The sequence below is a fragment of the Ovis canadensis genome, chromosome 8 (assembly GCF_042477335.2).
Source record: "Ovis canadensis isolate MfBH-ARS-UI-01 breed Bighorn chromosome 8, ARS-UI_OviCan_v2, whole genome shotgun sequence".
NCBI lineage: Eukaryota > Metazoa > Chordata > Mammalia > Artiodactyla > Bovidae > Ovis > Ovis canadensis.
In genome coordinates this window covers 88312792-88339647 of record NC_091252.1, presented here as the reverse complement: position 1 = coordinate 88339647, position 26856 = coordinate 88312792, and the positions used below count along the sequence as shown (strand labels likewise).

General features: G+C 44.2%; 1 protein-coding gene and 1 long non-coding RNA gene across 4 annotated transcripts in view; one reads left to right on the top strand and one right to left on the bottom strand.

The window, feature by feature from the left end:
• The first annotated feature begins 1238 nt into the window (after positions 1-1238).
• On the top strand, positions 1239-26076 carry LOC138445006 (uncharacterized). Of its 2 annotated transcripts, none has more exons than XR_011258705.1 (6): positions 1239-1364; positions 4138-4399; positions 9077-9194; positions 9399-9516; positions 21531-21635; positions 24018-26076. It is a non-coding gene; the product is annotated as an uncharacterized lncRNA (long non-coding RNA). The 2 variants fall into 2 exon arrangements; XR_011258704.1 differs by lacking the exon at positions 1239-1364 and adding an exon at positions 6502-6582 and having other exon boundaries at positions 4039-4399; positions 24018-24581.
• ESR1 (estrogen receptor 1) overlaps positions 10727-26856 on the bottom strand; it is a 401644-nt gene continuing 385514 nt past the window's right edge. For both annotated transcript variants that reach the window (XM_069598740.1, XM_069598739.1), the window contains exons 8-9: positions 20023-20206; positions 10727-15332 (exon numbers count right to left, since the gene is read on the bottom strand). In XM_069598740.1, coding sequence (XP_069454841.1) covers positions 15098-15332; positions 20023-20206 — 419 coding nt within the window. In that variant the 3' untranslated portion in view covers positions 10727-15097. The remainder of the gene's footprint in view (positions 15333-20022; positions 20207-26856) is intronic.

Genomic DNA, 26856 nt, shown 5'->3' with positions numbered 1-26856 from the left:
ACATTACCACGTGTAAAATAGATAACTTGGGCCAGAGCAGGGTGTTGCTGTCTATAACACAGGAAGGCTCAAGAGGGAAGGGATATATGTATACTTAAGGCTGATTCACATTGGTTTTCTTTTTTAATTTAATTTTATTTATTTTTATTTTACTTTACAATAGTGTATTGGTTCTGCCATACATTGACATGAATCTGCCACGGATGTACATGAGTTCCCAATCCTGAACACCCCTCCCACCTCTCTCCCCATATCATCTCTCTGGGTCATCCCAGTGCACCAGCCCCAAGAATCCTATATCCTGTATCCAACCTAGACTGGTGATTCGTTTCTTACATGATAGTATACATGTTTCAATGCCATTCTTCCAAATCATCCCACCCTCTCCCTCTCCCACAGAGTCCAAAAGTCTGTTCTATACATCTGTGTCTCTTTACTGTCTCGCATACAGGGTTATCATTAACATCTTTCTAAATTCCATATATATGTGTTAGTATACTCTATTGGTATTTTTCTTTCTGGCTTACTATATATACTGTTGATAGATATACTAATGATATAATAGTATAAATTATTATATTACTTATTTTTAAATAAATTTATTTTTAATATTATTATTTTATTAATTATTAATAGTATATGGTACATACTATTGATATATATACTAATAATACAATAGTATAAATTATTTATACTATTATAATAGTATAAATATGAATAATTATATAATAGTATAAATTATATACTATTACACTTAATTCATTATTAAGTATAATATACTTATTATTATATTATATATTATAATACTACTATATATTATTATACTATACATTATTAAATATACTTAATTCATTATTAAGTGTAGTAGAGTATACTAGTTTGTTATACATTTTAATACATTTTAGAATAAATCTCATTTCTCTTTTTTATATGTGTCTATTTTAAAGGCTGTTTTAAAAGATCAACTATTTGAATGACAAAACATTTTTTTGTTTTCTAAAGGAAAGTTTTCTATCTCCCTCTTAGTCATCTCCCACTTTGATGTGACTTTTCTGTCTTTTGATTTTCTTATTCAAACAGCATACACATATGTTTTTTAAAACTGGATCTATTTTTATTGTTCTGTGACTTGCATTTTTCACTTACCAATATTCCACAGACATATCAATACATATGTGTCTATTTCCTCTGCATTGGACATCTCAGTGTCTTTTTTTTCAACTGTTGTTTCCTTTCAGATTTTTGCTGTTTAAGCAATGCTGCGGTAATCATGCTTGCAGGTATATGTGTGCTCATCTTTTGTATAATGCTGCTTTTATTTCCCCAAGATGTGCTGTTCAAGGTGGAATTACTGAATAAAAAAGGTATGTATATTCTAAACTTTAATAAATTGTAATAAATTGTGCCAGATTATGTTCTGAAAAGTGGTAATGATTTTCAACCCCACCCAAATTAGAGAAGAGAACCCTTTTCAGAGATCCTCCCTAAGTCGAGAACGGTATCTTCCAAATCATGGGAATTCATCCCAAATTATTAATGTTCAGAATCTGTACATTATACTCTTTGAGGGAACTTTTACAATGTAGAACCCCAGGCATCACCTCAAACCAGTTAAATCATGGGTCTCCAGTTATCAGTATCTGTCTGAAGCTCTCTGGGTGATTCCCTTGTGTAGACAAGTCCTGAAGGTCTGGACTAGATGTTATCTGTTTTCTAAAATATTGCACGATTGAGGCAGCATTAGCTCTTTTATTTTTATTGTTAGTTCACTCTTCTTCTTTTTTAATCTTTTGGCAGTGCCCTGTGGCATGTAGAATCTTAGTTCTCCAACCAGGGACTGAACCCATGTTCCCTGCCTTGGTAATTCAAAGTCTTAACCACCGGATTGCCAGGGAAGTCTCAGCTTGCTATTTGTAAAATGTCCATTTTCATGACCAGGTTGTATGACCGACCATTGTTCCAGTTTATTCTCTGTTTTTCTGCTGCCTTTTAAAAACAATTTTTAAATACTATTTCCAAGGAACTCTTTGCATATTAGAAAATTAGCCCTGTAATTCATATCATTTATACGTACAGTTCCTTTAGTCACACAGGAAGTGTTAATTTTTATGTCATCGAATCTGACATGTTCTTCTTCCTTTTGAGATTCTGGCTATTGTATATTAAGATGGCCTTTTCCACTGGAAGATTATGCAGATTTTTGCATGCATTCTCTATGAGCAGGTCTCTAATCTATCTGGAATTATTTTTGTAGTTGCTGTGAAGCAAAGAACCACTTTGTTATCTTCCAGATAAATAGATAATTGTCCCAATGCCGGTCAGGAACAAGAACTAGTCTATTATCACCAGCTTTTAGCAACTAAATGTCAGTCAGCATGGGGTTTGTTGAATAAATTATAGCGCATACATAAAGTGTTTACTATAATGCAACTATTTTTTAAAATGAGATCAATCTATATTTGTTAGGGAAGCTGTCTAAGCATGTATTATTTTTTTTTAAAATTTTATTTGTTTATTTTTGGCTGCACTGGGCCTCTGTTGCTGCACAGGGGCTTTCTGAAGTCGCGGAACAGGGCCTGCTTTCCAGTTGCACTGCGAAGCTTCTCACTGAGGTGGATTCTTTGGTTGCAGAGCACGGGCTGTAGGGCACGTGGGCTTCAGTGTCTGCAGTGCACGGCCTTAGTTGCTCCCAGACACGTGGGACCTTCCCGGACCAGGGATTGAAGCTGTGTTCTCCACATTGGCAGGCAGATTCTTATCCATTGGACCACCATGGAAGTCTTGTCATATATTCTTTCTTTTTTTAATATAAATCTATTTATTTTAATTGGAGGCTAACTACTTTACAATATTATGTTGGTTTTGCCATACATCAACACGAATCCGCCACGGGTGTGCACGTGTTCCCCATCCTGAACCCCACTCCCACCTCCCTCCCCATACCATCCCTCTGGGTCATCCCAGTGCACCAGCCCCAAGCATCCTGTATCATGCATTGAACCTGGACTGGAGATTCATTTCACATATGATATTATACATATTTCAATGTATTCTTAAATTTATTTATTTCCTTTTTTATTTAGTTTTTTAAATATAAATTTATTTATTATAATTGGAGGTTAATTACTTTACAATATTTTATTAGCACTGAGACGACCCAGAGGGATGGTACGGGGAGGGAGGAGGGAGGGGTGTTCAGGATGGGGAACACGTGTATACCTGTGGCAGATTCATGTTGATGTATGGCAAAACCAATATATTCTTAAATTTAAAAAAAAAGATATAAAATGGTTTCTTTAATATCCCCACTGAAAACTTTTTTTAATTTTATATTTGAGTATATTTGATTAACAATGTTGTATTAGTTTCAGGTGTACAGCAAACTGACTCAGTTATACATACACACGTGTCTATTCTTTTTCAAATTATTTTCCCAGTTAGGTTGTTACAGAATATTGAGCTCCCTTTTCTGTATAGTATGTTCTTGTTGGTTATCTGTTTTAAATATAGTAGTGTGTACTCATCAGTCCCAAACTCCCAATCTAATCCCTACCCACCCTTACCCCCTGAGGTGGGGCGGTGGATAAATTCACTAATTCTACAAGTCTGTTTCTGTTTTGTAAATAAGTTCATTTGTATCATTCAGGTTTTCAATTCCACATATAAGCAATATCATATGGTATTTGTCTTTTTCAGACTTACTTCACTTAGTATGATAATATCCAGGTCCATCCATGTTGCTACAGATGAACATGCCCCTACTTTAGTAGAAAGAGAACTGATAATTGTTAAAGGCAAGGGAAAAGTTTAGAAAGTTATGTATAAAATTCAAAACTTAACAATGTGAATAGAGTCTTAGGGGAAGAAACAATTTTCAACACATTAAATAATGTGTTAAATAACTTGTGACAAGGAGCGTGATTTGTTTTTGAGATTCAAAATTGCTGCACTAATAATAATTTTAAAAGACAAGAAAAAGGTAATCCTGTTCTTTCATGATGAGACATTTGATTTGCTTTTTAATTATTTTTTTGATATGCCCAAAATAAATTGTGACAGGTCATGTATTAAAAGTGGCAGAATCTTAATGGCTGACTCCACTCCAGGTGGTCATCCTGGATTTATTCTTGGTTCCAGGACTCATGAGCAGAGGTGGTACAAGCTCCTGATTTGAGATGAGGAGGCTCCCAGATCGGGAGACTTGCTGAATCCTCGGAGAAGAGCCTTCTCGGGAGAGATGTCCTCCAATTGGGATTCTTGTTCAGGAAAAACCTCTACTTCCTAAATTTACTCCACCTGCAGAAGTCACCCTGCTCACAGGTGAATCCTGGGACAGCCTGATCACAGAAGGAATGGAAGCGGAAGCCCGGGAAGTCACAGGCAGCTTCTACCAGAACAGGTGCCACAGATTCACCCTGCTCTCCTTGCTCCTTACAGTCTGCCCCTACTCAGCAACCTCCTGGCAGATTCTGCCACCTAAAACCAGGCTTTGAGAGAGGCTCAGACCCTCGTCTTCTTCCCCCACCCCCACTGATTCTGTGATCGGAATAAGAAATTGATAATAAAACACAAACCCCATCCTAGAAAGGGTCTACCTGTAGCAGAGACTCTGGAGCCAAAATACCTGGGCTCAACCCACAGTTCAGCAATTTCCTAGCCCTGTAACCTGAGGAAGTTACTTAACCTTTCTGTTCCCTAGTTTCTTCCTCTGTAAGATGGGATAATAATAGTACCCACTGCGTGGGGTTTGTTATGAGGATTATCCACAGCAATGTAAGGGCTGCACACTGCAAGGCAGGTACTAAGGGACGATAATGCTGGACAGTTCATTGATGTTTATTCCAGCTCCTAATTGATTTCAGAAATAGTTTTTGAGAAGAGCTTTCCACAGTTTCTTCCCACACTCATTTTTAACCTTTTTGGGAAGGAGAAGAACGCTTAGGAACTTGAAAGCCCTGCTGATACCGGGGAATCAATAAACAGGAACAGATGAGCATCTCCTGGGTTTGCATTTCTGGGCTGCCATCCCCACCCCTGCTGCCTCACCAGGTGCAGTTCCCTCAGGACCTCACCTCCCCAGACTCTCGCCATCTTCTTAGCTGGATGGGAGTGAGAGCACCTGGACCCTGAAGATGCCTGACAAAGGTCACAACCTATAGACCAAGGCTAACTGGTTGGCTGCTTACAGGTTGTGGCTTGTTTTTGTAAGCCCTTGACCTAAGAATGGGGTCCATTTTTTTTAACTGTTTTTTTTGTGTGTGTGCGTGACCACACCACAAGTTCCCTGTGTTAGTTGCTTGGACAGAGATCAAACCTATGCCCCCTGTATTGGAAGGGCATAGTCTTAACCATTGGAGCGCTAGGGAAGTCCCAGGTTTCATATTTTCTAAGGGTTGTAAAACTAAAAAAGACACATGAAAACTTTGCCAGCCTCATTAAGTAAGGCACTTACTCTCTGGCCCTTTACAGAGAGAGTTTGGTTCCTTGAGACAAACACCGTTGTGGTGGAGTTGTTAGTGAGAGGGTGGCACCGAAGCACCACCCTGAGATTTTCAGACTCCTTCTCCTGACATGACTTCTCTGAAGGACGTCTCCACCGGGTCAGCTCAGCACTAAATCCCTCCCCTCAGTCTGGCTGCCCCTGGGGAATTCTTCTGCTGAAACCACTTCTGTGGCAGCCATGAAGAAATCTTTCTTTTTCCCCCTCAAAAAAAATTTTTTTTGTTGGATTTTGTGGGGGGTGAGGTAGGGCCAGCGCTTTCATGTTCGTCTTTGGAATGAAAACGGCATCTTTCTTTCATTAATAATAGGCACAGAGGGTTCTGCAAATCCTTCGGCCTCTCAGAAATTGCATGTTCAAAGTCCTAGTTGGGGCGCCTGCCAGGTCAACGGTCCTCACTGTTCCCTCAGCTGTGGGTGCCGACGTGAGAAAACTGAGGCTTCGGGCCCCTCTGCAGAGCTTGTTTCTCGGGGCTGGGTACTTCCTGTTGGCAGAGAGAGTGCATACGTGGCTACCCAGAGCTCAGCAGGGATGAAGTATGGAAAGTATGGTACCAGGATGGTGACATAGCTTAACAGGTGATAAACTTTGTGTGTTCAGCGTTTTTAGCTCCTCTCTTTTGGCTCGTTGAGCTCCTGGCATCGTTTCCCTGGGGACTGCATCAAGCAGTGTCTTCCCTTGATGGTCCTTGTGTTACCCAGAGGTCTGTACTGCCCTGGCGACTGTTGTGAACTTGTGTCTCCAAGGTCACAGAGAAGTTGGGGTGGGGGGTCGGGGAATAAAAAGACTCACCTTTCAGAACACTTTATCTGAAACCGGACTCAGGATGTTTGTAAGGCTTTCTTTTATCTTTCTGCCTCTAAGCAATCATAGAAAATAAACAAGGAGATCTCCATATAGCTTGAAACTCTGATACAGGCTCCCTTTCACTTTTCTAAACCAAGGCCAAGGCTCAGCAGCTTTTCCCATAGGACTAAGCCTGGATTCACCTGTCTTTTCAGGGTCCAAGTCTTTATACTTCATAGACGCTGGTTCTGTGATCCTGGGCTAGAAGAAGTTGGTACCTGCTTCTACACTGCTAAGTACTGAAAACTGATTTCTCTATCTGAACCTCCCGAGTTTTCTTAAACTTGCTTTTCCTTACATATCATTTTTTGTTTGGCTGGTTTTTTGCATTCTTTGGCTTGTAAGGATTGTTAATGACTGTTTTTGAATATTTAATAATAAATTCAAAGATGAATGAATGGGTCATTAGCTCTAGATTTAATCCCATCTTAGTGAAGCATCTGGCAGCCCCAGTGTGGCACCTTCAGCCCTTCCCTTGTTTTGAACAAAGTGGCACCTTAGCCTGGTCGAGCCCCGGAGACTCGCCTACCCCTGGTATCCTCAAGGGCCTGGGAGGGCCCACAGAGCAGCTCCCAGAGGCCACGGCACAATCCCTCCCATGAATGTGTTGTCCCCTTGTCCCACCCTTCTCCCCTCCAGCCTATGGTCTGGGGCCCTGGGTGTTGACATGTGGGTTTTCTGGTTGTAAATCTGGGAATACGCAGGAATCTGGACAGCGTACACCCCATAGAGCCTGAATTCCTGCAGCCCGTAAAATGTTTACCAGCTCACAAAGCTTTCATGGGCCTTCTCCACAATCATTGATTTCTCAGAAAAAAGGCATCTGCTGACAGGTTGTAGAGCTGCCTAGGGGCCTCTGAGAGCGCTGAGTCTGGAAGGTGCTCAGAACACTGTCTGCCCCGGGGCCTTCTGAGAGACTGGCTCTCGACCAAGGGTCCAGGGCCGGCTGGCAGCTTTGGAGTCCCTTTGGAGTCCCTTCCTCTGCTCCTCTGGCCCCTTGAGGATATCCCACCCTGATTCAAAATCACTTTTTAAAATGTTTACTCTCAGTGTTTCCATGCCCTAGTTTTTTTTGTTGCTGTTCTTTGTTCATTTTGTTTCTGGTTTTTTTTTTTTTCCCCTCAATTTCATCTAGTTAGGATGAAAGCGCCTAATTTGTCAGTTCTATGCAGAAAACATGCCTAGGCCAGAGCCCGTGGTCCCATTCCCAGGCCATGAGCTAGGAGCTGCTCTGGGGGCAAGAGAAGGGGGTGAGCCTGGCCCAGGTACTGTCACCCTGAAACAGGGCTTGCTGCCAGTGAGGGCACCACTTCCTCCGACTTCAACATCTCAGGTCATCTGCTAGATAGAGCCTTTCCTGGTGCCAAGGGACAGAGGAACATCCCTCTTCAGCTCACCCACTATTCCAACCAGGGGCAGGAAGGGTGCCTGGATGACCTCAGAGACCAGGAACACTCGCACTGAGTTCCAGAGGCATGGGCAGAAGAAATGATTGTCACACTGTCCTAATCAAGGGCCACCCATTAGTCAGAGAGGAGGTCATGTCTCCCCAAAACTCGAAGGACAGGACATGAAGCATCCTGCCCGAAGTGCCGTATTTCTAGGAGTCACACTTGCCTTAAAATTCCACAGGAATTTTTCTTTCTACTCATCAGATACAGAATAAGCAATGGAGGCCAGGAGGCAGTGGAATGATATAGTCAACATACTGAAAACAAAACTGATGACCAGGAATTCTACATTCAGAAAAATCATCTTTCAAATATGAAGGTGAAATAAATACATTACCAGACAAACAGAGAATTCATTACTAGTAGACTTGCCCTAGAAGAAATACTCTTAATAATTCCTTCAGGCTGAGAAAAAATGATACCAGACATGTGACTCAAATCTGCGGGAAGAAATGAAGAACGTTGAAAATGGTGAATATGTGGATTAATATTTTAAAAAGCGCTAAGTCTTGTGTGACTCTTGCAATCCCATGAGCTGTAGCCCACCAGGCTCCTCTATCCATGGGATTCTCCAGGCAAGAATACTGAGTGGGTTGCTATTTCCTTCTCCAGGGGAACTTCCCAACCCAGAAATTGAACCCAGGTCTCCCACACTGCAGACAGATGCTTTACCAACTGAGCTACACAGGAAGCCCTTGGATTAATATTAGAAAGCCTATAAATATATACATTTTCTCATTTTTGTCTTAAAGCTTCTTTAAAAGATATACAGTTGTACAAGCCAATAAATATAACATTACTGGGTTTATGACATCTAGACAATATGACAATAATAATATGAAGAAGGGAGAGAATGGAGCTACAGTATGGCGGAACAAAGATTTTTATTTTACCAAATTTAAGTTAGTATTAATCTAAAATAGATTGTGAAAAGTTACGATGCATGCTATAAAAGCAACCACTAAGAAAATAACTTTAGAATAGTAAAAAAAAAAAAAAATCAACAGATAAATATCAATGATACCCTAAAGGTATTTATTTCACCAGAACAAAGGAAGAGCCAGTAAGGAGGAACAGAGCAATGAAAAAGACAGGAGACATATTCAAAATAACAAAGTGGTAACTGTAAATCCAAACCTATCAGTGATCCCACTAAATGTCAGTGCTCACAGAGCATGATAACAGTTGCCTAATTGTGCCTAACATGCATTGAGAGCTTACTATGGGTAGGTCCTATACCCACACTTGAGACATTTATCTCTTTTGATCTTCAAAACAGCACTGTCCTGAAGATTCACTGCAAGGACTGATGTTGAAGCCGAAGCTCCAATACCTCAGCCACCTGATGCGAAGAACTGACTCATTAGAAAAGACCCTGATGCTGAGAAAGAGTGAAGGTAGGAGGGGAAGGGGATGACAGAAGATGAGATGGTTGGATGGCATCACCAGCTTGATGGACGAGTTTGAGCAAGCTCTGGGAGTTGGTGATGGACAGAGAAGCCTGGTGTGCTGCAGTCCATGGACCGCAAAGAGTTGGACACAACTGAGCGACTGAACTGAATAGCCCTGTAGAATGGGTATTGTTCTTATTTATATTTTAGATATAAGGAAGCCAATGAAAATCAGGATTGAAGAACTTGCCCAGGGATGACAGAACACAAGCTTTTTGGAATCCAAATGAGAAACAATGTGAAAAATTAAACTCATGCTAATAAAGAGGTGAGCGCAGACACGCAGTTGGAGAAGATTCGGGAAAGGGGGAAGAAGCAATGCCAGCTGCTATCCTTTAGTGTTCTCTGTGAATTAACCCATGTAGTCTTCTCAGCAACACTTCCAGGCAAGAGGTACTATTGTCCATCTTTACAGGTGAAGAAGCTGAGGCACGGGGAAAGTACCTTACCCAAGTTTGCATCATAAATAGTATAATGAGGTTTCAAATGGGCTAATCCAGCTGCAGACCCCGTGGGCATATTATGTTGCCTCTCAGTCCCATTATCCCCCTCTCCCCAGTTCACCAGTTAAATCACAGAAACAATGGGGCAAAGAGGACATGCAGGTGGCTCTTCAAAGGGAAAAGAGTCCTGAAATGGAAACCAGAGGTGGGATGGGGTTGGGGTGAACCAGTCCTTTCTGCTTTGGGTGCATGATGGGGTAAGGTTTCTGAACGATTATGTAAGTTTCAGATGCATTCACGCAGTGCTCAATCACGTCCAACTCTGTAGCCCCATGGATTGTAACCCACAAGGCTCCTCTGTCCATGGGATTCTCCAGGCAAGAACACTGGAATGGGCTGCCATCTCCTCCTCCAGGGAATCTTCCCTACCCAGGGATCAAACCTGTGGCAGGCAAGTTCTTTACCACTAGCACCACTTGGGAATCCCCTCATAACTACTCTGAAGCTTTCTACTTCCCCACAAGGAAGGGATTGGGATTAAACATTAGAAAATAACTACTAGTTTTAAAAATTAATATATTTATTTTAATTGGAGGCTAATTACTTTACAATATTGTAGTGGGTTTTGCCATACATTGACATGAGTCAGCCATGGGTTTACATGTGTCAACATAGTTGAAAAAAAAAGAAAAGAACTACTATTTTCATGAGCATCTCATATAATCTTCACAATTGTCTGTGAATTAGGTGTTACTGTTATCACCTTGCTGATGAGGAAGGAGAGGCTCTGAAAATTCATGACCAATGGTCATAAAACTTGTATGTGCTGGAGCCGAGAAGTGTGGCCAGGTCTGCCTGACTCCAAGGACCACACATTCCCTTCTGTGCCTGGGGCGGGAGGTCAGTGGGGGTTGGAGGGGAGCCTGGCATCAGACTGATCACCTGAATTTACTATGCTCTGACGATGCATGTCACCACTCTGATCTTGGGCAGCCAGCGCTAAGCAGGGGGCTGACACAAAAACAAACAAAAGGCTTTCATTTAATTCTTTATTTGAACATCAAATAGGTAGAGAAAATTGTTTAAGGTGCTTGAGCATCCCACTGGATTCTTTTTTTTTTTTTTTTATAAGGTGCAAAAGAGGTTTACAAGTGTGTTTCATTAAACAAAGCAAAGCTGCAACAAAACAGAATCACATCAATAATAGTATGCATTGGCGTATTAATCCATCAAACACAATTTGGCATTTGAGCTTTTCCCCGTAAAAACAAGAGCTCTACACTGAAGAATACGTAGTGCACAAAAAGCGCTGTTTATAAACCGTGAGAGAACATAAACTGGCATAATGTCACTTATTAATTCAAGTCTCTATGACCAATGACCTCTCTGTGAATGCAAAGGGGTCCGTGCCTCAGGCACCTGTTCATGGGGCTGTATGTGGTTTCCAGGGTACACAGCTCTGTAAAAACACACTGAAGATGGGTTTGAAACATGGCAGCATTTACACATTTTAAAAGTTCAGGCACATTTGGATGCAGAAAAAAAAAATAGAAATTTTTCTTGAATCTCTGAAAGACAGTGCAAACTTGAAGTGCCATAATAGAGGCAGCAGTTACTTAGAAAACAATTTTCAGTGACTTAGAAGGAGGCCACATTCACGTTAATCCAAATGGAAAGGAACTGCAATTATAAACAGAGACTAACACTAATGAAAAGGTGGATATGTGGGACGGCACTTGAAGTCATTTGCTCCAGTTGACAGTAAGTTTTCAGGAAGTTCACCCAGGAAGTGTGCAGCGTCATCTGGGTCATCATCCCAAGACTTGAACCCAAGAGAATCACGGCTGTCTCAGAAGCTACATATGACTCTACATGTGTTTCTAATAACTAGTTTCCAGAAGCAAATCTGCCTGTGAATATCAAACGTTAACTATAGTCCTAATGATCACTCCCAGTACCCACAGTCCATCTCAGAGGTGGGGAGTATGACTAGGAAGAGATTTGGGATTGGTTTCATGTAGGGACAGTCTAAACCAGTGGCCTAAACCAACAGCCATTTCAGCGTATAAAGATTTTAAAGCAAGAACATCTAAATGGGATCAGAAGTTGGATTATCAGTTAGCCTCTTATTTGTTCAGCCCTCAAAAGGCACGGGCTATGGCATGGTTAAACATAGTTGCAAGGCTAATAGGGAAATTGAATCAATGACTACACTTCCTCAGGGGCTGGGTTTTGCAACCTACGTAGGGTCTTCTCTTTGGATGAACTAACCTCTATGATTGTTCCGTGACAGCATTACAGAATCATTACTGCAAGCCTGGAGCTAGGCGATGGCTAAAAGAAACACAGACCACTAGCTATTTCTTGGACTGTACTGCACATGCCTCTAGTTCTGCCCCAGAACTCAAGCTGCCATTATAGGATCAGCTGTCATATACAGCTATTTGTGGTGAACAGGACACAAGTGAAATACTGAACCCTGGTGCACACCCCAAGTGCCAGTGCTGATCTGCCTCAAAATGTTTTCAAGACTCTTATCACGATATTTTTCATTCTTAAAATGCCCAAACCCATTTCCCCACTCTATTCTACTAACCCATCCACTCCCTCTCTGATTGACCTTGTCTTTCAAACTTTAAACTGTATCAGAGTAGGGGGGAAGAATACAGCATATTCCCTACATCCGAGTAACATCAGCTGCAAAGTGTCAGCTCTCCATCAGTGGCACTTCATTTAAGAATAAGAGATTTCTAAAATTACTTGAAACTCCTGGGCTAACATACCAACCATCTGGTGCTCTCTGCCCATTTCAAATGTAATAGTGTCTTTACATGAGTACAAACATCTTATGTGAAAAATGTAAAACCCTCCGCTGGATTATTGTTTGGATTTAGCTGGTATTACATCATCTAGAATCCTAGAATTTTTTTGTTTGTTTTTATTTTTTTAAAAGAAAATCTAAGTATAAACATTAAAAAGAACCCACTGACCCATTAGCTACTGTCCAAAAATATTACTACTTATATTTTGGTAAAGCAAAATTAGCTGCCCTGAATAATTTTCCTTTTCAGGCATAATCTCTGCTACATATGATTGTCTATCATTCAATATCCAACAATAGGCATCTGGATTAGTGCTATTTCATCTACTGTGGATATAAAAGTTGATATGAAAATGTGATCATCATTTAAATGAATAATCACCAGGCCTTAGGCATCAATGACTACATGACAAGGTAGTGATACCAAAAAAGTAAACATATTTTTTGTTGGCTTTGAATGTTAACCCAGTCAAATTAAATCCAAAACAGAATCACTACATTCAGTTGTCTGATAAACAAGCATTGCAATTTCAAAAATATATATATTATACTATATAAGGTGCTTCTTAAACAAAAACAACATAAGAATTATGTTCTAAACATTCTTACTGCAGATACATAAAATCGCCCCCAAATTTAGATGCACTTGTGAAAAAACTTTTTATTTTTTTGGCCTTCCCAGGTTCCCAGCCCTTTGGTGGTCACTTACTGGGTAATCAGATGAGTGAAATCCACTTCTGAAACAGGCATCCCAAGAGAAGCCCTAGAACCTTGGCTGGGTTTGTTGCCTAACACATTGCCTATCAACAGGGTTCGAGTTACAGACAGTGTGGTCACCAGAGGAAACCAAACTTTCTTTATAGCTGAGAAAGGGAACTAATTCATAACTGCTTTAGAGACGCAAAGACCCAGGGAAGCTGCTTCTTGTTTAGTGAGCTTTTCTTGTTTAGTCTATAGGTCCAATGGATCCCTATGGCCCAATTCTAGTCTTTTTCTCTTGGCTTAGGAAGTTTAATGAAACAGAATATGGAGAAGTTTTGGTTTTTTTCCTCCCCCCTCAAGGCTAAACCCTGATTTTTGCATGAGCTCTAAATAACCAAGGGCAGGTGTGGTCTGACCAGGCCCCAGGCAGGCTGAGTTCAGAAAGTTCCAACGCTGGCTCTCCTCCCCCAAGGAGCACTTGCCTCCAACCAGGGTCACTGGGAGCACAAAAGGGAAGAGGAGGAGGAGGACAGCCCTCCATGGACCCCAGGGCAGCCTCATTCTACACTGTGGGGTCAGCCCGTAGCACTCCAAAGTGGCTGCAGCCTGTGGCAGGGCCATCCTGAGCCTCACAGTTTTATCCAGTTTCTGCCCCTCTTTGGTCTCTAGCCCCTACAAGAATCATGCACGTTTACTATTAAGCCCACAGTCCCGGGGCTAAAAGTGTCACCAGAGTGCCTGCTCCTTTGCCCTTGGTCACAGCCTGAAAGTGAAAGTGAGGTCGCTCAGTGGTGTCTGACTCTTTGCGACCCCATGGACTGTAGCCTAACGGGCTCCTCAGTCCATGGGATTTTCCAAGAAGGATTTTCACAGCCTAGGCACTAGGAATTCACCTTGTAAGTGACACACCAGGAAGAGCCATGTAGAGCGCCCTCTGCTGGTAGGAGTGAGATCACACTAGAACAGGTCCTGAAGCCCATTTACTGCAAGTCCTGGGGTGGGGGGCGGGGGGAGAAGGGGGAGGTGAGGCTTTCTTTTATAAAATGAAAATGAAAACAAAAGACAAGTATCTATCTAAACTGGTGGATGTGGAGGTTACTTAACTGGGATCAACTTTGCTGCTTTCCATGGATCCATGGGAAGCGAGAATTAATTGGAACCCACGACCTATATATATTTAGTGCTCTCAATGGTAAAGCGTTTAGCAAATTTGAAGGGGCAGTGTACTAAGCTGACAAAGTCTTGACAATTAGGGGCCTTCCTTCCCTGTGTGCATCTTGTATTCCTATAGGGGAAGTGGGTGGACAATCACTGAATATTCTGCTACAGCCATGCAACAGAGAAAAAGCTTTAATAAAATGATATGGACCTATAGGAATACAAGAGGACATTATAATGAACCCTAGGCCTCGCTTTCTCCAAGTCAGCAATTAAAGGAGCCACTTCCAGTTCTTTCCTGTGGCTGATGCTCAGATCCGTTAACAAGTGCTTCATGTTCATGGAGGTGACATGTCCACTCTCCAGGCCTGGGTCACAAGTAGCTAAAGTGCACAGTCACCTGAACCCAGCTCGGAGACCGAGCTCAGTCATGAAGCGCTAGGTGAATCCTCGTGGTGAGTAAGGTAGCAAAGGCAGAGAGAGAGAGAACGGTTACAAAGAAATGAGCCCTGGAATCCCTTTGGCTGTTCCCAAAACAAGGCGTGCCACATAGAACCGAGCGAGCGAATGAATGGCCATCCATACCAGAAAGCCAGTGGTGGGTGCATGCCAAGAGTGTGTGCAGGGGCAGAATTCGGCTAGAGTGATGCATGATGTGGGTAAAGTGCAACAGGGATTCTCAGAACCTTGGCGGTGGGGGCTGGGGGCCGGGAGCCGGGGAACTCTCAGACTGTGCTGGGGAAATTCTCTGCCTCCCCAGTGATGTAATATGTTTGCAAGGAATGCGATGAAGTGCAGCCAGTGGTGGCCAGCTGGCTCTGATTCACGTCTTCCGGGGGTGTGCTCCCGAAGTTGGCTGGGGCGTGCAGGCGGTGGGCATCCAGCATCTCCAGCAGCAGGTCGTAGAGAGGCACCACGTTCTTGCACTTCATGCTGTATAGGTGCTCCATGCCTTTGTTGCTGCAGGAGGGGAGACACAGACAGGACCACTCAGACCAGCCTCAGACCCAGGATGGCTGAGACGCTGAGGAAGGGCAACTAAGAAAAGCCCCAGGACACTGATATGCCAAACTTTCCTCCTGCTTCAAGAGCCAGTTCAGGGTTTACTATACAGGTGACTTACTTTCTTCTATCACCGCTACATCTAAAAAGAGAACAGTTGTGTTTGTTGTTTTCATCTAGTCACTAAGTCGTGTCTGATTCTTTGAGACCCCATGGACTGTAGCTTGCCAGGCTCTTCTCTCTGTCCATGGGATTTCTCAGGCAAGAACACTGGAGTGGGTTGCCCAGCCACCAAGTACGAAAGAGGTTTTTTTATGGGGGTGGAGTGGGGGGGGGCACATTGCTTGGCATGTGGGATCTTAGTACCCCGACCAGAAATTAAACCCAGGCCCCCTGCATTGGAACCATGGAGTCTTAAACACTAAGAAGGTCCAGGAAGGAACTTTTCAAATATGCAGAACAGTTCAAGAAGTTCCCTTGCTCACAACTGTCCAGCTGCTTCTCATTTAACTCAGAATAAAATCTAAATTTCTGTCTGTGCTATGCAAGGCCCGACTGACATGCCTTCCACCCACCTCTCAGACTTTGTCCCTCTTCCCTAACCCATACCTTGAGCCAGCCGAGTTTTCATGCTGCCCCTTAGAAACACCAAGTTCTTTATGCCTAGACTCAGGGTACCTGCACTGGTTCTTCCCCGCTCCTGCCTGGAGGCACTTCTCCCAGATCTCCGGGTGTCACCGGTTCTGAGAGACCTGCCATGACCCCAAGGGCAGAGGGCTCAAGGCCCCGTGGCTTTAGCCAGCCTCTTTCAACGTCATTCCTTTTCCTCCCAGCACGCATGTCAACCTGAAATCCTTCTATGTACGTATTTATGCACATGTGTATTTTTACTCTTTTTAAAGCACCTGTGCTTGTCTGCCTTGGGTCTTAGTTGCGGCATGCAGGATCTTTGGTTCTGGTGTGCAGACTCTCTAGTTGTGGCACACGGCTCAGTAGCTTCGCGGCATGAGGGATCTTAGTTCCCCGACCAGGATTTGAACCCCTGTCCCCTGCACTGCAGGGCAGATTCTTAACCACTGGACCACCAGGGAAGTCCCTGTATTTTTACTCTTGCTCCCTAAGCACAAGCACATACACACAAGCACAGACACACACAGACCTAACACACACAGTACAAGCTCCAGGAGGGGTAGCAATTTGTCCACCCCGTTAGGCCTAGCACAGTGGCAAGAACATGGTTAACCCTCAGAAAATATGGGCTACACAGGGAAATGCAGGCAAATGGCCTTTCTCCTTTGACCACTCTCCCCTACTGTCCTGCTTCACCAGCCACACTTCTGCCTGTCTCCTCCACCACATCACCAGCAGGAGAAAAAACAAACAAACAAACAAACAAACCCAAACACTATTATCTACCTTGAAATTCCTTTTAAAAGAATCGTGTATCATAAGGAGGCAGGCCAAGAGCCTCCTAAAAATTACTTGCATTTTCAGTCAGGGGAAAGTCAACCCTTGTTGGAGGCGTGCCATGAAAACAATCAGGCTTCAGAGCAATTTGGGCCATATAACAGCCACCAAAATTACATTTTAAAGTGGGATTTTGTGGGGTGTTTTTTTTTTTTTTTAGTTTGTTTTAATTTAAAATGCTGTTAAAGTTAAATGCCCCTGGATCTGACACCATCTTTCTCTTGCAACCCCATGAATCACATTTACCGTGAGATGAAATCTGGTGTTAAATGCTCTGCATGACAGCATATGGTTGGGGCCAAGCTTAACACAACAGAGTTCTGTAATTTAGATTGGCTGTAATGAGGCACCACAATATTGTTGTCAGTGTTGGTGAGAGAGAGAGAGAAAGAGGGAGGGAGGGAGTCTGCAAGCCAGCTCAAAGCTTGCAACAGAACAGCAACTCCTCTTTAGCCCTTCACACAATTCAAACAGAAACTCCCATTGCCATTGCCCTTGGCCACCTGTTGCCAGTAAAAGTAGCAAGGCTTGTATATTCAGTGCAAATATACTTTGGTATTAACTAACGAGGCTTCCTAATGCTGACAAGCAGTTAATGGATCTGAAAATTCAGCAATTCCAACCACCACCACCACCAACAAAAAAAATCCTTCATCTGTGATACACGGTTTCTCCATCAATTCCTAGCTCAGAATAAAGCTAATATATTTTCTTCAAGGGGAAGGCTACTCTCTCAGTCAGGAAAGTTGGTAGAGGCTTATGTTATTCTGATCCATCCCCCTCTTCCCTCTGTGTAATATTCATCAAAAGAAATGGACGGGAAAGGACTGAAAATGTATACTCCAAATGCAATGATCTACTTAACCTGGCCGGATTCTCGGGGACTCCTGGGAACACAGACTGCACTCACTTTGACAAGTGAGAGCCGTCAGTTTTGAATTTCAGATTCACAGGGAAAACCTCACGTAATTTGTCTGTTCCTTCATGAGTGACAGCTCCTTCACTCAGTAATGAAGTGATGCTCATATACCGCATCCAACACTTCATACACGGCACTGAGTGGGTTACAACAAAAAAAAGACACATTTATTTTCTCAAGAAGCTAACGACTTGTGGAGTTAGCTCCAGAAAAGGGGCCACCTGGGACTCTGATGGGATGAACTTCTCGCCACCTGACTCACAGTTTTTCAAGGTTTAAAGACCCCTTAAAAAATTAATCTCTTTCCAGACACCTTGGCCCTTCCCTCAGAGCCACTGAGAAACAGAATCTCTTTTTCATTCCTGGAGGCCTGAAGTAAGCCTAAGGTCATAGGGACTTCATCATGCAGGTGTGGTCTTTCTGGAGTAAAGAATCTAATACTTTCTCCATCTGTTCCCTGAAGGATAAGTTCTGCTCATGGGAACAGTACCCACTAAGTCCCTGGCCAAGCATTTAGAATAGAAACAAGGCCCTTTTCACCTTCTGGTGCATAAAGGCTCTATTTCCTCTGCTATCAACCTTTCTTATCTCCTATAGAAAATATTTATTGAATAGTTACTCTGTGCCAAGCCCCATGCTTCGGGGTACTGGGTCCACAGAATAAACAAAATGGGTTGTGAGAACTGCCTCACAGAGTTTACATTTGTAGTCTAATGGTGCTGACAGATAATAAAATGGGCAATAACAATCTGGAAGAACAGGGTGTAAATCCCATCTACGTGTTAAGGGTCAGGAGATGCTTCCTGCAAGGAGTCGTATCTAAGCTATGACAGGCTAGCTTACTGTCCAGGAAGAGTCACTCTCTGCCCTGTGTCCATGATCCTTGACTTTGGGTGTTATTGTATGACTTGCTTGCCCAGTGGGATGTTCATGCACATGGACTGAACTAAAAGATTAAAATGCGCTTCACCAAACTGACTCGCCCTCTGGTGCCTCTGCCATGAATATGAGAAGAACATGTCCCAGCTCTCCTGTTGGTACAAGGAGGACAAAAGGTACTCGGGTTAGTCACCCAGCTGACCTTCAGGCCTGCAGCTTGGTGCAGAGCCTCCAGCTGTGCCCAGCTTCCATCACCTGACCTTCAGATGTGTGAGTCCAAGGAAGTAAAAGAGCTGTGCAGCCAACCTGCAGCCTGCAGCACCTCCCCATTGACTCAGAGAACAGCTGATCAGGGCCAGAGCCTAGACTCCCAGGAAGTCCTACAAGTTAAGTAAGGCTACAGGCGGCTCAGTGGTAAAGAATCTGCCTGCCAAGAAGGAGTCTTAGGTTTCATCCCTGGGCCAGGAAGATCCCCTGGAGAAGGAAGTGGCAACCCACTCCAGTATTCTTGCCTGGGAAATCCCATGGACAGAGGAGGCTGGTGGGCTACAGTCCCTGGAGTTGCAAAGAGTCGGAGACGACTTAACATCTAAAGAGTAGCAGCAGCAGCAGCAGAGGATAAAAAGTAATGGAAGCAAAGTAAATGGATTTATATTTTCATCTAAAAGCAAGGGGAAGCCATTTGAAGGCTTTAAGTAGGAAAACAGTGTGATCAGATTTGATATCAAAATGATCACACTGGCTCTACTGTGGAGAATAGATGAGAAAGTCTGTTAATGGCTCTGAAATTAAATCTGGAGAGATAGGTTAGGCAGCTGGGACAGACATCCTGGAGGAAATGATGGAGGCTCGGACTTGGATCATGGCAAAGGGGATGACAAGAATGGTTTGAGAGGGCTAGAAGAGTCGAGGCTGACCGTCCATGAGGGGTTTGGACCCAGAGTGTCTCATTCGAATTTACACCCATAAGTAAGAGTGTGACACGGGAGCTGCAACAGATGTGCCCAGTGCCCTCTGAGGACGAGTGTGCTCACAGACTGCCCGTGACTGGCTGGGACAAAGTGAATAACCAAAGAGGATTCCCCCTCCCCTGACCTGCAAGCCGCACACTCTGCCCCCCATGTAAGATGCTACATGGGCTCCAAACTGAGCGTGAGTTAGCACTTCCTCTGTGAAGCCTTCTCTGACGCCCGCCCACACCCCGGACAGACTCAGGGCCTCCCTCCACCATCCTCCCACGGTGTTCATGCTCATCATGGGCCCAGAACTGCCCCAAGTGTGTTATCTGTACGCAGGCATCAGCCCTTCCCGGGCCCGCTGCCACACAGGGTTGGCTGGATTCCCTTACATCTTTGCTGTGAGAGAAACCCAAGGAGGCCTCACCTCATGTGCCTGAAGTGAGAGAGGAGGAGGAGGAACTGGGCCAGACGCCGGTGCTGCTGCTGCAGAGTCAGGCCTGCTTTGGCCATCAGATGGATCAAGGTGTCTGTGATCTTGTCCAGGACGCGGTGGATGTGGTCCTTCTCTTCCAGAGACCTCAGAGTGCTGGACAGAAATGTGTACACCCCTGAATGTGCAGAGGAAGAGAGAAACTCAAAGAGGATAAGGTCCAGGATGTGTGTGGGGTGATACCGAGACAGTGCCCCTCTGAAGCCCCCACCCTCCAAGCCCAACCACTGAGAAGTTGAGGATCTATTTGGTCCAGGCAACTATGCAAATATCCTCATGAATATACATGTCTGAGAGCATGTGTCTAGGAAACTCATGTCACCTCCTGTGTGTGAGCCAGTTTCCAGGGTTTGTCATCAAGATTTCCTAGAAAGGCTCTGCTTGCCTTGGGGCCGTGACGGTTGTACCAGCCATCTCTTCTCTGACAGGACTTTCGCCAATGCTAACTATCCTGTTAACGCTGATGACAGCTCCAGGAAGGCAGCATTATCCCTCCATTTCACACGAAGAAACAAAAGTGCAAAAAAACTGTATTAACTTGTGGAGTGAACTCGACGGGACAGAGCAGAATTGAGAATAACCCCAATGTGCCGACTCCACATCCAGTCTTATAATGGTAACTCTCAGAAGACACGTGACACCCTAGGTGAGATGCACAGAGTGAGAAAAAGGGATTTATTAAGTGATGCAGGTAGGACTTAATCTGCTGCTACATTTCAGGTCAGGTTTGGGGCCTTCGTACTTTTCAGGCTCAGCTGAAAGGTTTATGATAGGAAAGGCGAAGGGACCCTGGGGAGCACTGTTTTCATTGCCAAGTGTGGATTTATGTGCCCTCTTGCCTTTCTTCTGGTCATAAACCCCTGCTCTTGGAGCCACAGATAGTCTTCAGACTAAAATTAGACAATCTGGTCACTCGGTTCCTTTGGATAGTATTAGCCTCGTACTAGAAAATCAGAGCTTTTTCAGGGCTTGTATATGGCTTCCTTGGGCTTCCCTGGTGGTTAAGATGGTAAAGAATCCGCTTGCAATGTCGGAGACGGAGGTTTGATCCCTAGGTGGGGAAGATCCCCTGGAGAAGGGCATGGCAACCCACTCCAGTGGTCTTGCCTGGAGAATTCCATGGACTGAGGAACCTGGTGGGCTACAGTCCACAGGGTTGCCAAGAGTTGGACACAAGTGAGCACAACAACAACAACAACAAATACGAAGCTGTCGATGGAAATTCCTTCCTCTAGGGTGGAGGTGCTTGGAGGATGAGGATATGGGGCTTGTAAGTGCCACCTTCCCAGGAGAAGGAGCTCCCCCTGCTGAGTGGAGCCAAGTAACAACCCGCAGAGGTGATGGAGGGGGAGGGGAGAAATCGTGGTTGCCCTTGTAAAGTCCTCGTCCCTACTTCTTTCATCGGACCTTAAAGCTTCCATCATATCCTTTTTAACACACAGATCCATAAATTTCCTGTTTGCTTAAGATAGTGTGAGTTGGATTTCTGTGACTTGCAACCGAAAGAATCCGTACTCTTAAAGTTGGACGTTCAGGAGACAAGGAAGGTGAGTGATAAGAGGTGAGAAGTATTGAAAGCAAAAGGAAGGCAGGATGGAGCAGTCTTGTCTCGAGACTGCAGCGATGGATGTTCTATCGAGTGAGCCTGCAGAAGCCAACTTGTCCTGCTCAAAGCACATCCCCTTGAAGGGAGCAGATGACACGGTATTTACCTCCAGATATACATCTATTTAGCAACATTATTTTTGGTCTTATTAGCCCACTGGCCCTCCCATAAATATATTTCTCCTTCTCCCCTCCCCTCATCCGCACTGGGTATTTTCAAGTTAAAGGCCCCCCAGTTTATGAATCCCCGACTCTGTGCCAGTGGCGCAGTGATGAGTTATTGCTCACGCCGCAGCCTGTAGGATGAAAATGGGGAAAACTCCCACACAGAGGAACTCATAGTAAACACAGTTGTAACTGCCCAGAATGGGAAACGGCTAATGTTCAAAACAAATACAGCAACAACAAAACCAGAACGGCCAGGCTCCTGGCTTACAGGCTGTAGAATAGAATAACGTAGCTTTTGGTAACCGGAGGTGTTCTTGTCCAAAGGAAACAGAGCCCAGGATAAGCAAGCAGTGGACAGGCAGTGGGACGAGAAAGAAATTGCTGGGTTACTTATGTTCCCTGTGGGTTTCTGATAGAGAAAGGTTGTGCCCATTAGAAAAAAGGGCACATGTCCAGTGCCTTGGGGTGGACCCGGAGGTAACGGGTGGCCAGGGGGGTGTACACCAGTGGGTTGGGGGGCCCGGGACAGCCCCTGCTGAACCCCACGGCCCTGCCTCTCCCTGCCCTATGTCATCACACACATTCTAGCCTGGTGTCTCTCAGAAGCCCTGCCGTCTGGCTGAAATACCCTGGGAACCTGCCCAGGCCACAGAGCTGACTGAATCCAACTTGGCTGATGCATTTTCTACCAATTTCCTTTTTTTTTTTGTTGTTACCACCCAGGATGCTGGCCTCGCTCACCAATCATCCCATTCTTGTTCAAGGAAACCACAGGACGGAGGAGCTTCCACGCCTCTGCACCTGCTCGTCCTGCTTGTGCGCCCGGGGTGGGAACGGCCAGTACAGAGCTGTGGACGTGCTGAGACCCCGCGTAGCACCCTCCCCTCGCCAGGGGAGGCCAGAGCCTTGGCATGCAGGCTCCTGGAAGTGCAGCCCACCTCCCACTGCTGGTTCCCCCTCCTGTTCTGGTCCTCCCTCCAGCCTGCTCTCCCTGAGAAGTAGGGATTCCACGCCTTTTCTTAAATGTTAATGTCGTAAGAGCAGCTACTGCCTGGAGAGGGTTGATTTTCTTAACTGACTTTCCGGATACCTGCCATTCTCAGAACAAGCTTGTTTTTCTAGTCCTGTTTTGGCACCAACACAGCTTATCATCTCATCCTTGTCGGCAGATGCTTCCTAGCTGTGCGAATATACTTAGAAATAAATATACAGTCCTGCTGGAATGCCAATAATCGACAACAGCAGCCATCTTCTTGCTGGGCTTTTCTGGCAAGGAAAAAAACAAAAAACAAAAAAAACCCACAAGTGGTCCCAGTTTGTTATCTATTGCTCCTAAGGGGCCAGTGAGAGAAACAACAGAAATCCTAATTCCCAGAAGGCTTCAGGTGCTCTGGCAAGAGCCAAACTACGGCTTCTGGTAATTTTCATACCCCAGGTGGTCCCTGCCACCCTGGACAGCTGTGCCACTGTTCCCAGCAGCAGGGAGCCAGTGATCAGACAGTGCAGGCCTTCAGAAACGGTCTTACAACAAGGCAGGCTTTTGCAACTCCCCAGGCTGCTCCAAATCCCCAAGATGGAAAAAACAATCTGTATGTCATTATCCAGGCTCGAAGCGCTGTTGGCAAATCCGAGCTTCTACGTATTCTGAATCTTGCGGCCAAACACTGGGAGCCTCGGGAAGACTCTATGGAGAAAAATCTGGTGGTAGAAAGGAAGGGGGAGCAGAAGCGCCTGGACACCCAGTAGGGAAGAGAGCTCAGCCTTTCGCCCTCTCTGGCTCTCACTGCCTCATGCTTCTGCGTTCTCCTTCCTCCTCTTGCTCCGCTCGGACACTCTCTTCCTCCTTTCCTTCCTTCCGCTTTTCCACTCCATCCTGCAGGAACACCCTTGTTACCCCTTCGTCACTTTTCCAGATGATGCCGTCTTCTCTTCGGGAAGCTGGAAGAATGCAGATATGGAGACGGCAGTGGACGCCTGCACGTGCCTGTATCCAGAGGAAACACTAGCAGGACCCGGGGCCACACGCCCGGGTGCTGACCTCCACTGGGTTGGGGGCGCATCCAGCTGTTCCCGGAGAAGTGAGGAAGGAAGACACTGATGCTCCAGAGCAAAGTCTTCAAGTAAGGCCTTTTTTTTTTTTTCTTTTCTTTTTCCAGAAGGACGAATATGACAGTGGATCCTGGGAGAGTCCTTGTGTCCACAGCAGCTTGACCAGAAAAGCAAAGGGGATGACTCAAAGGAAAAAAGAAAACTCCTTAAAGCCCTGGCTGTAAGTGGTCTAGACCTGAAAGCTGCTGCTCTGCTGGAATAAAAAAGGAACTTTTGGGGGGACTCGGCACATGAAGGACTCAGTGAATCATCTGCAGATCAGCCTGTTAGGTGTGCTGCTGGGCATGGCTCCCACAATCAAACTGGTGTGTTTGCTCTTAAGTGCCTTCTCGGCAGACAGTTTCACGAGTGCCACATTCATTTGAGGCATCACGTCTGAAGGTTGCTCCTCCTCCTGGCACGGTGGGTCCTGCGGGATGTTGGGTGGCTCATGGTGGCTGAAGCTAGTTAGTGAGAAGGGCTCTGCCGGATATCCTACAATATGTGGGACAGTCCCAAAGAATGAAGGACTTCTTTTCTCTTTCTTTTTCTAAAGGGCAGATAATTTCATATTTAAAGTTAGAAATGCACCTCACCAAAATAGATACCATAAAGATGCATTATCCATCAAAGATTTTGAGTTCCAGTTTCTCTGTGTGTGTATATGTGAGTGTGTGTGTATGTTCTGTGGCAGTTTTCCTTTTTTAAAATTTCTGATTAGAGGATAATTACTTTACACAACTGAGCACACACATGCACACATGCATAAAAGTGAAAGTGTCAGTAACTCAGGCGTGTCCCACTCTTTGTGACCCCATGGACTGTAGCCCACCAGGCTCCTCTGTCCATGGGATTCTCCAGGCAAGAATACTGGAGTGGGTTGCCATGCCCTCCTCCAGGGAATCTTCCTGACTCAGGGATCGAACCTATATCTCTTATGTCTCAAGCATTGGCAGGCAGTTTCTTTACCACTGGTGCCACCTGGGAAGCCCATGCATTATAAATACATGTAAGCATTTTACTACTTTATCAGTTTTTGTATTGTAGTCAAGCCTCAGCATCTGCATTGAAAGATACAGCATTTTATTTTAAATTAGTTCAATGTTATTCCTCCTTTATGGCCGTTTTGAAATTATCTGAAATTACATTTTTTTTAAAAAGATGTACATGTATAGACTATTATTTTTTTCGTTCTAGGCTAGTTAAAGGAATATGCATGTTTTATTGGACTGGTGTTGGTTCCTGGCAATTCTTTTTTTCTTTTTTTCCTGCATTCAAGCTTTTTCCTTAAGCACAGTTTTATTTTATTTTTAAATTAATTTTTATTAGCGTATAGTTGCTTTACAATGTTGTGTTAGTTTCTGCTGTACAGCAAAGTGAAACAGATATACATACATCCCTTCTCTTTTGGATTTCCTTCCCAGTTTCAGTCACCACAGAGCACTGAGCAGAGTTCCCTGTGCTATACAATAGGTTCTCATTTGAAGTTCCTGGCAATTCTAAGAGATTTATCTCCAGAGTTTGTGATTCCCAAGCATAGCTGTCCCTCGGTCTCTACTGTGGGGTTTTCCAAGATGTGGCTGTTCAGGTTCCAGCCAAATCTGCTGACCGAAAGCTGGAGTTGGAGCTTGCTTCTTAAAAGCTCCCCACTGATGAGTCTGATGCCTAGCTAGCATTAAGAATCACACAATTGCCATGATTTGCTCTTTTACGGCCACTACTATGTAAGCTCTTAGAAACATGGACTATATTTTCAGTGAAGTGTCTTATCCCAATGCTGAAACCACTTTGAGAATTTCCTTTCCAACTTCCTCGTCATGTTGTGCTCTCCTATGCTTCTTTCCCCTTTCTGGCTGGCTTGATTAGAATGGAGATAACTCAGGATGACCATGGAAGTCACCCAATTAATACCGCAGAGTCCTTGCACAACCACACGGAAGAAGGCTCTGGCACTATCCTATACAAGCAACCAGCGATATTAAGTAAACAGGAAACAAACCTTCATGGGTTTGCACCATTATACATTTTGGTGCCTATCTGTTATAGTTGTTCTACTCTAAGGCAAGATGAGAAGTATTTTATGACTTACTGACTGTATCAATGAATAAACTGTATATATCAGACAAAGTCAAAGTGATGCTTGGTACACCTCCTTTTGTTACCAGTTTCTACATTCCTAAGGCCTTAGGTTGCATGAAAGTGAAAGTGTTAGTCACTCAGTCAGGTCTTACTCTTTGCAATCCCGTGGACTGTAGCCCACCATACTCCTTTGTGCATGGAATTCTCCAGGTAAGAATACTGGAGTGGGTTGCCATTTCCTTCTCCAGTGGATCTTCCCGACCCAGGGATCGAACCTGGGTCTCCCACATTGCAGGCGGATTCTTTACTGACTGAGCCACCAGGGAGGTCCTTAGGTTGCATAGTTATAAATTATAACAAAATGTGGCGATACTGGCATTTGGGAATATAACTTAGGTTATAAATCATTTCTCTTTCCAAATGCCGATATCACCACATTTTGTCATGGAAAGCATTCTCTAGATCCTAGAACCACCTCATCATCTCCTGTCATGCTAACCATTCCTTCTGAATACTAACATAATTCATAGCAACCAATAAGTTCAAAGAATCAAGAGGAAAGCCCAGGATGCCAGAATGTTTAGTTAGTCATCATTCAAAGATGCCGCTCCCAACATTATTAAGGTTTCAGAGACTGCACTGTAGCATGCAGGAACTGACTTCTCATTTCATGAACTGAACAAAAAGAGTGTTGCCTTGAGCTATATTTGTCCATAGGCAGGAAACGTCCATCCTTCTAGCAGTGTGTGATTATTTACTAAAAGGTGAAGAACTTTTCGTAACTCCCAGTCCTTGAGCAAATGTTTACTATTACTCTAGTCTTTGTAA